The sequence below is a fragment of the Chionomys nivalis genome, chromosome 20 (genome assembly GCF_950005125.1).
Source record: "Chionomys nivalis chromosome 20, mChiNiv1.1, whole genome shotgun sequence".
Lineage (NCBI taxonomy): Eukaryota > Metazoa > Chordata > Mammalia > Rodentia > Cricetidae > Chionomys > Chionomys nivalis.
Genome location: NC_080105.1, coordinates 10,155,878 through 10,164,969, shown reverse-complemented (window position 1 = coordinate 10,164,969; position 9,092 = coordinate 10,155,878). Strand labels below are relative to the sequence as shown.

At 50.8% G+C, this 9,092-nt stretch overlaps 1 protein-coding gene across 1 annotated transcript; it reads left to right on the top strand.

Moving 5' to 3' along the window:
* The first annotated feature begins 1,398 nt into the window (after nucleotides 1-1,398).
* Nucleotides 1,399-8,024, top strand: LOC130863191 (harmonin-binding protein USHBP1-like). Its single transcript, XM_057753089.1, has 8 exons — nucleotides 1,399-1,452; nucleotides 1,819-1,940; nucleotides 2,172-2,604; nucleotides 4,662-4,790; nucleotides 6,035-6,168; nucleotides 6,314-6,454; nucleotides 6,778-6,930; nucleotides 7,760-8,024. Exons 1-8 carry the CDS (start codon nucleotides 1,399-1,401, stop codon nucleotides 8,022-8,024), a joined length of 1,431 nt encoding a protein of 476 aa, XP_057609072.1.
* The last annotated feature ends 1,068 nt before the right edge of the window (nucleotides 8,025-9,092 follow it).

The following is a 9,092-nucleotide window of genomic DNA, read 5'->3' as shown; positions in this document are numbered from 1 at the left end:
AATATAGGTTTTGTTCAGGTGGAACCCGGGTTATAAGATACATTGTATTTTTGTTCTTATTTTACATATGTTGACACTCATCCAATACTATCGCGATGGGGGTTGATAGTGCACACCTGTCATTCCAGCACCCCAGAGGTCAGAAGATGAAGATCGGGTGCTCAAGTTATCGCTCACTATACGAGACTCTTCTAAAAACCAAAATGGAAACAAAAAGTAAAAAGAAAAGCCAGCAGACACACTGTGGACAGGCTCAATGTCCCACCGGAGCCTTCTGAGGCAAACAAGTAGGGCTCTGTGGGAAGAGCGGACCTTCTTGTTGAAGAGAAACATTGTAGCGTGGTGAACAGAGGCAGGCACCCCAAACCTGAAGACCTGACTCTATCCCGGGGACCTGCATGGTGGAAGGAGAAGAGCATGCAGCTTACCCACCACAAACACAAATGAAAAAAAAGCAAAGGAATAAAAGACATAATTTTATTTCAATGCTGGAGCCCACTCCTACAGGGTTTTTGTTTTAGAAACACATAAAAATAATAATAAGCAGGGCGGTGGTGGCACACGCCTTTAATCCCAGCACTCGGGAGGCAGAGGCAGCAGGCGGATCTCTGTGAGTTCGAGACCAGCCTGGTCTACAAGAGCTAGTTCCAGGACAGGCTACAAAACCACAGAGAAACCCTATCTCAAAAAACCAAAAATAAAATAAAATAAATAAAAATAATAATAATAAAAAGATATTACAGTGGAGTAAGCCCCGCTGAACATGGGAACACAGAAAACCTGAGGAAATGGAGGGACCAAAGGTTTGGAATACGGGGGTAGCTGTTATCTTGGAGTGGGACAAGAGTCCCCTACCCCACCCTGTCCCCGTTCTGTAGGAAGCTGACATCCTGGAGAAGGAAACAAGACAATAACTGTCCACGTGACCAGGGCAGGGGCATTCCTGTTTCTCAGCCCGTACCAGACCAGCCTTGGCCAGTGCAGCCTCAGTAGCCAGGGTGACCTGAGATGCACCCAGGGGCTCAGGCCTTTCCCAGGATGCCCTGGAGCAGAGCAGAGGGTGGACACACACACACACACACACACACACACACACACGAGAGGGAGTTTGGTGCTAGGAGAGTCCTGGGAAGAAAACAGATTCTTGGGATCCCTATCCCATGCCTCCATAGATAAGAGCAATGCCGTCAGGCAGCTGAGAGAAAAGGATTGTCAGGTAGAGAAGAGGGCGAGAGGTTGGGGCAAATGGACAAGAGTGGGTGCCATCAGGTGAGGCAGTCAAATATTCAAATGTGTTCAATCGATGCAGTTGACCCAAAACTCCTACGGGGGGGAAACCAAGGATCCAGGCCGACAAAGGGAATCTGAGATCAGGCCGTGATCGGGGTGGAAGAAGCCATGAGTGCCCGGGCCACACGGCCCCGAAGTCGCCGAGGGAGGCATCCTCCACCCGCAAGTGTGCTCCTCTTCCTGCTGTGCCCAATTCCATGGATCCCGGAGCCCCGGAGTGAGCCTGCTTCACTCAGAACCTACAGTGGTGGCGAGCAGTCATTCTTAGGGGGAGTTGGACCTGACAGCACAGAGCCTGCAGAATGGGGTGTCATTTATAGGGAGAGCTGGACCCAGTGGCTGAGAGCCTGCGGGATGGGGTGTCATTCTCAGGGGGAGCTGGACCTGAGGGCTGAGAGCCTTCGGGATGGAGTGTCATTTGCAGGGGGAGCTGGACCTGACAGCTGAGAGCCTTCGGGATGGGGTGTCATTTGCAGGGGGAGCTGGACCCAGTGGCTGAGAGCCTGCAGGATGCGGTGTCATTTGCAGGGGGAGCTGGACCCAGTGGCTGAGAGTTCAAAGGAGGCAGAGACCACCAGTGGGAGATTCAAGGCCAAACTCGAGCTCCTTCCGGAACTCCTTAGTCCTGACCTGCAGAGACCCGGGAGCCGGTAGCATGAATTTAGTGCTTCTATTCCAGCAGGTGCCCCTCACAGAGCTGCCGCCCCCCACACATCTGCCTTAGCTTCCTCTTGCCTCCTCTCCTCCATCCTCTCCCTTCCCTTCCCTTTCCTCCTCAGCCACGCAGCTCACTGCCTGCTCACCCTTCCCAGGGACTCTGAGATCTAGCCCCAAAGCCCCTGCTGAGCCTCAGGTGGTTGGGGTCCCGGTTGTCTTCACAGGCCTGAGGATGATTATTGTGTGGGATCCCATGGGGCCCTAGCCTTGAAGCCAGAAGAAGGATGCAAGGCTGAGGTGGAAAGCCCCCTGAGCCCGCAGGCAGCCACCCCGGATACTGGCCCTGCTGAGATGTCAGTAGCCAGCTTGTTCCAGACCCTGCAGAGCAGGTTGAGCTCCCTTGAGGCCACCATAGCCACCTGGCACCACTACTCCCTAAGCTTTGCAAGGCCAGCGGAAGGAGAAGACAGTGGCCAGGGGACACCTGGGTCCTTTGGTGGTCAGGAAGAAGCCGGGTCTGGGCAGCAGGAGGCAGGTAGCCTCATAGAGAGGAACGCCTGGCTGCGGCTGGCCCTGGGCAGCCGGAAGGAGGAGTTGGTTTGCGCTCAAGCTTCCCTGAAGGATGCCCGGGCAAAGAAGGAGACCCTGCAGAGACAGGTGAGCATCTGACTGGGGACAGGCAGATCCTGCCTCCCGAACACATTTGTTCAGCCAACAAACCGATGTGGAACTATGAAAACCATGCCAGAGAAGGAACCAAGGAAGACAGCAAAGTAAAAGAGGGGTCTTGAGGCCCAGACTGAAGGTCAGAAGGAAGCCAGGCAGGGTGCACCCCATGATCTCAGCGCTCTAGAAGCTGAGGAGAGACAATCTCAAGTGAAAGACTGCTCAGCCACAACCAAGGTCAATTCTCCGATGTAGATTGAGTTGAAGGCCAGCCTGCTTCTTTTTTTTTTTTTTTTTTTTTAAGGTTCTGAGTACCTTGGCGATAGAGGCCTTGCCTGAAGAGTATGAGGCCCTGGGTACTGCACACACACACACACACACACACACAAACACACACGCACACACACCACAGAATAATCCTGTTTTAGGGTTTCTATTTGTGATAAAACACCACAACTGAAAGCAACTGGGGAGGAAGAGGTTTGTTGTTGTTGTTGTTCTCATCTTAAAACTCCGAGGGAAGCCGGAGTGGGAGCTCAAGGCAGGGAGCTGGAAGCAGGAGCTGATGCAGAGGCCATGGAGGGTGTTGCTTCCTGGCTTGCTCAGCCTGCTTTCTTATAGAATCCAGGACCACCAGCCCAGGTATGGCCCCACCCACAGTGAGCTAGGCTCTCCCACCTTAGTCATCAAGGAAATGTCCACAGGTCTATCTGAGGGAAACATTTTCTAAACTTTTAGTTTCCTCTTCCCAAATGACTGTAGCTGATGTCACAGTGACAGAACCAGCAGATCCTGAGGTCACTGTGGCTGGGATATAGTCGGGGAGATGGCGGCAAGTGGGGGACCACCACAGTATTCAGGATGTGGCGGTGGAGCAGGATTTACCGCTGTGCTTTGTGTGTGGTGGGACCACAGAGGGTTCTGTGTCCGAGGGGAACTGGACCTGCTGCAGGTGCTCCCTTGCGCCATCTGCTGACTGTGGGAGGAACAGTCTGGTGGTAGACCACGACCCTGATGGTGGGGGTGGGGTGACAGCAGAGAAGTGGTGAAGGGGACCTGAAAGGGGCAGATGATGGGAAATGTCAAACCCATCTATAGTGGAACAAGCCTGCAATGCTAAGAACTTCAGAGGCTGAGACAGGAGAATCACAATTTAACAGTAGCTTGGACAAGATAAGCAAACATTGTCTCAAAAGAGAAGGAAAACAGACTGGACGGGCGCAAAGCCCTGCCTAGACTCCTCCGCTCTTAGTTTGCTGAGACTCCTCTCACCAACACAGAAATGAAATTCTCCTTCCACAGTGTGGTGGTGCACACTTGAAATTCCAGCTGCACGCAGGGTGCACGCCTTTAATCCCAGCAATGGGGAGGCAGAGGCAGGTGGATCTCTGTGAGTTCGAGGCCAGCCTGGCCTTCAAGAACTAGTTCCAGGACAGGCTCCAAAGCTACAGAGAAACCCTGTCTCGAAAAAACAAAGAAGCAAAAAAAAAAAGAAAGAAAGAAAGAAAGAAAGAAAGAAAGAAGAAAAGAAAGGAAAGAGAGAGAGAGAGAGAGAGAGAGAGAGAGAGAGAGAGAGAGAGAGAGAGAGAAATTCCAGCTACATGGGAGACTGAGGGAGAAGGGTGGCTTGAGTTGGGGAGATCAAGACAACACAGAGAAACACTGAGTCTCTTAAAAATTTAGAAAGGAAAAAAGAGCAGTGGCTGCTTTTCCAGAGGATCCATGTTCAGGTCCCAGAACCCACTTGACAGCTCACGACTGCCTGTAACTCCAGTTCCCAGCAACCCAAAACCCTCACACAGACATGCATGCAGGCAAAACAATGATGTACATAAAATAATAAAAATAAATAAATCTTAAAAAAAGTGGAGCTGTCCCTCCCTCCCCAACCCCCTGCTAGTAGCTGCAGTCCCCAGGTTGGGGGGGGTAAGTGTTGAGTGGCAGTTGGGGACCTGTCTCACGTCATATGGACAGGGCTTGGCTGGTTTCCTGCTGCTGACAGAACTGTCTGTAGGTGAAGCCACAGTCTGATCCTCCATCACTGGCAGGTGCAGGAACTGGAGAATTCCCTGATGCAGCTGGAGGCTTCCCTGCCCACCCCCCTCCTCAGAGCAGGGTGTACAAACAGCAGCAACTCCAGCAGTTCTGGGGCAGAAGGGCAGCCCTGGGCACCTCAGGTGAGTCTGAAGTCTTTGAAGTCTTCAGAGTCTAGGTGGTAATGTCCTCTGCTTTTCCAGTGTCGGGTAAGCTTCAATGTGCGCTTTATGGCTTCCCTAGTGGTGTGTGACAAAACTTTTCCTGGGGAGATACTGTACACATCAACTCATCCCAGGTAGGCAGCCATGACACACGAGAGTACAGACACCACCAAAGTCCAACTTAGTCCACCAATGAGTTTACATATAGGATCATGAGTGAGGGGTTACATACATGAGCAGAAATGACTCAAAGACAGCTGCATCACCAAAGCCCACACCAGCATGGCTGACAGCTCACAAAGCTGAGAGCCTGGAGTGCAATTCACAGCCTGAAGGCAGCTCAGCACATTGGAGAGTGTCCCATCCAATTGACTCTGGTCTAAACCTTTTCTGGCATCTGGTCTGATCTCTAGTCATCATTGCAACTATAATCAGCTGGTCTCAGAAGAACTTTTCTTACCCCAACAGGGAGGATCCTAGTGAATCTGCTTAGTTTCAGGGACTTCCTGAAGCTGTTTGGAGTTGTTTACTTCCCTGCTTAAGGAGTTTAGAATGTTTCTATCTCAGAGAAAACTGTTAATACAACACATAGTATCTGAAAAATCCTAAACAGGGCCTGGAGAGATGACTCATTGTTTAGGGGTGCTAGTTGCTTTCACAGAGAACCAGGTCCAGTGCCTAGCACCCACATCTCACAAAGATCTGTAACTCTAGTTCCAGGGATCTGATACCCTCTTCAGAGCTCCACAGGCACATGGTAGACAGACAGACTTGCAGACAAACATCCATACACTTAAAATTAAAGTAAAAAAGAAGCCTAAATCACTAATTTTCTGCTTAGGGGCCTGAGACAAAAGGATCATGACCAATAACTGTATAGAGACCCTGTCTCCAAATAAAACAATAAGCATTGGTGAGATAACTCAGCTGGAAAGAGTACCTGCTGCCAAGTCTGATGAGCTGGATTCAATTCCTGGCACTCCCTGAGTAGAAACAGAGAACTGGCTTCCACAGTTGTGCTTGGACATTGATTCATGTATCATGGCACACACATGCATACATCCCACATGTGTGCACTCACATACACGTAAGACACTAACCAAAGCTGAAGTTGTGTCTCAGTGATGCAGCAGGTATATAGCATGTTCCAAGGCCCTGGTTCTACCCCCGAGCCCTGCCAAAACAGGGGATGATGAGTAAATCAAGTCATGTCCTCCTGGCAGGACTCCCCCTTGGCTCACCCTCTTCTCCAATGCCTCCGGAGTGACTCCAGCACCCACATCTTTGGGTGCCTTTCCACACAGCCTTCAGCCCCTGAGATGCACCTCATGGAGGACCAGATAGGGCAGCTCCAAGTGTGAGTGACTTGAGTCACAGCTGCTGAGCTTTTAAGGGCACCATGCCTCCTGCCCCTGGGTTGTGAGAGAGATGGAGGGGAGGAAACTGGGCTCTGGCTGATTGGGGCCTCACTCATCTTCACTGTTGCTCTTCTTTGGAGGCAGAAGCATTGAGAAGTTGAAGTGCTTCAACCGCCTCCTGCTGGCTGTGCTCCAGGGTCACAAGGGCCGCTGTGAGAGCCTTAGTATGCAGCTGGGCCAGCGGGAGGCTGAGACCACAGCCCTGTGCCTGGCCCTGCAATACAGGTCTGTGCCTACTGCCAATGACGGTGGTGGCTGGGAGTGGGGCGGGGCTGCATCCCAAGATGAGCCTATGTAAAGAGGGACATAGGGCCTTCAGAAGGCACAGGGCCTTACCATGAGGTCTTGTTCTGACCCATAAAGTATGTAGGGTGGGGGCTGTCTTTTAGTGGTTTTCGGTATTTTTATTTGAGATGGGGTCTCACTGTATAGCCTATGTTGGCCTGGAAATTGCTATGTAGCCCAGGCTGGCTTTGAATCCATAGAGCTCTGCCTACCTCTTACTGGGCTGGGACTGAGTGCTGAAACACTCAGATCCTGTCCCACAGCGAGGATTGTGAGGAGGCATATGGAGTGCTGCTCACTCTGAGGACTGCTGGAGCTGGAGCCACCAAGAGTGACCTGCAGGCTGCAGAGACAGAGGCATCTAGGCTGCTGGTGGAGAAGGAAGCTGCTATGGATGGAGAGATAACTTGGCCCAGGTACCCTCAGGAAGCACAAGAGTTGTGCTGAACTACGGGGTGCATGTCCCAGAGCCTGCTGCATACGAGGCTGTAATGTCCCTGTCATGGGGCCTGACTGGAATAGGCCACTCAGTGACACCAGGTGTGGAGACACAAACCTTTGATCCCAGCACTCAGGAGGCAGAGTTTGAGGAGCTCAAGGTCAGCCTGGTCTACACAGCAAGTTCTAGGCCATACTGGTCTACACAGTGAGATTCTGTCTCAAATAAATAAATACAACACCAAACATACAAGCAAATCACCACGTAGTCTCACATAGATGCATAGACCCTGGTTTCAACCTCTAAAGCTGGAGGGAAAAATCAGTGAAAAGTAAAATTATTAAATTTTGGATCTTGACTTCAGAAGTATCAATCCATCATGGCAACAGGAAGCAGAGAGCAGGAAGTGCCGAGGCATGGTGTAGCCCTAAAGCAAGGAGGCATTGTAAAGCCCTGTGGGGGCCTGGCAGGGTGAGCAATGCCCTTTATTCTGCCGTCTGTCACGGTACCTGTGAACTCACTGCAGAGAGCGTCTCAGCTGTCCGTGCAGCCTCAGTGTCCAGTACGGACTGTGCATACCACATAATTACATACAAACTCCCCTGGTGGTCTTCCTACCATCTAGGTTCCACCACCTTGCTATGTATCTGACCCTCCTGACTCCACCTCCTGAGAGCCGGGATGGAGCCGCATGCATGCTGGGCAAGCTCTCTGTGGACTGAGCCCCAGCAGCTGCCATATTATCCGCTGGAAGACTGCCCCGTGGGGACAGTTATGTAGCATGATCTCCCTCCTGTCTCCTGTAGCCCTGAGGGCATCAGTGTGGACAAGCCTACACCACAGGAACTGGCTGCTCAGCTCCATGGCTATATCCGGCATCTCCGGGAACACTGGGCTCTGGTGAAGATCCCCCCGGCACTCAGCCCTGACACCACACCCTGGCTCACTATGCCCCACACAGAAGCAACAGTGCAGGCCATTCTGGAAATACAACCTGGCCCAGCCCTACCTCGGCTAGAGAAGTCTCAGATCCAGCAGGACATGGTGTCTGCTCGGGTAGGAATGTGTTGACAATGTCACAGCACACTCTTGATGATGTCAGTGGAGAACAGAGGCAAGCAGGGTTTCCCTTGAATGGCTGTCCCACCCGGTCCTGTAGTCATTCAGTCCCAAAGAAACACGGAGGCTTATATTAATTATAAACTGTTTGGCCTTTTAGCTCAAGTTAATTATTAATTAGCTTTTACAATTTAAATTAACCCATAATTCCTGTCTATGTTTAGACACGTGGCTTGGTACCTTTTATCAGTGAGGCATTCTCATCTTGCTTCCTCTGAGTCCGGCTGGTGACTGACTCTCTGCCTTCCCTCTTCCCAGAATTCTCCTAGTCTGGTTGCCCTGCCTCTACTTCCTGTCTGGCTACTGGTCAATCAGCGTTCTATTAAACCAATATGAGTGACAGATCTTTACAGTGTACAAAAGCATTATCCCACAGCAATAGGCAGTTGGCTTCTTATATGAAGAATTAGAGTTGAGGAGGTTTTTGTTTGTTTGTTTGTTTGTTTGTTTTTTCCAAGACAGGGTTTTTCTGTAGCTTTTGAGCCTGTCCTGGAACTCACTCTATAGACCAGGCTGGCCACAAACTCACAGAGATCCTTCTCCCTCTGCCTCCCAAGCGCTGGAGTTGAGGTTTTGAGGGATGCATAGGAGTTTCTCCTCCTGATTAGGTTTTCCTTAAGATTCTGTAAGTTGCCGGGCGGTGGTGGTGCATGCCTTTAATCCCAGCACTCGGGAGGCAGAGGCAGGCGGATCTCTGGGAATTCGAGGCCAGCCTGGTCTACAAGAGCTAGTTCCAGGACAGGCTCCAAAGCTACAGAGAAACCCTGTCTCAAAAAACAAACAAAATATTTTGTGTTGAGAATTTGTTGGTTATGCTGTTTTCTTTGATCAGAGTGTTTATTTTCTCTATGGTATCTTCAGTGTCTGAGATTCTTTCTTCTATCTCTTGTAATCTGTTGGTGGTACTTGACTCTGTAGTTCCTGTTTGTTTATCCAAATTTTCCATCTCCAATCTTCCCTCGGTTTGTGTTTTCTTTATTACTTCCACTTCATTCTTGCAAGTCTTGAACCGTTTCCCTT

What these genes read in the sequence shown, in the direction of transcription:
- LOC130863191 (XM_057753089.1), top strand. Translation starts at nt 1,399, where the DNA reads ATGAGTGCCCGGGCCACACGGCCCCGAAGTCGCCGAGGGAGGCATCCT. An exon ending in CTGCAGAGACCCGGGAGCCG is followed by an intron (nt 1,941 to 2,171) that starts GTAGCATGAATT and finishes TTGTCTTCACAG; the next exon opens with GCCTGAGGATGATTATTGTG. An exon ending in GGAGAGATAACTTGGCCCAG is followed by an intron (nt 6,931 to 7,759) that starts GTACCCTCAGGA and finishes TGTCTCCTGTAG; the next exon opens with CCCTGAGGGCATCAGTGTGG.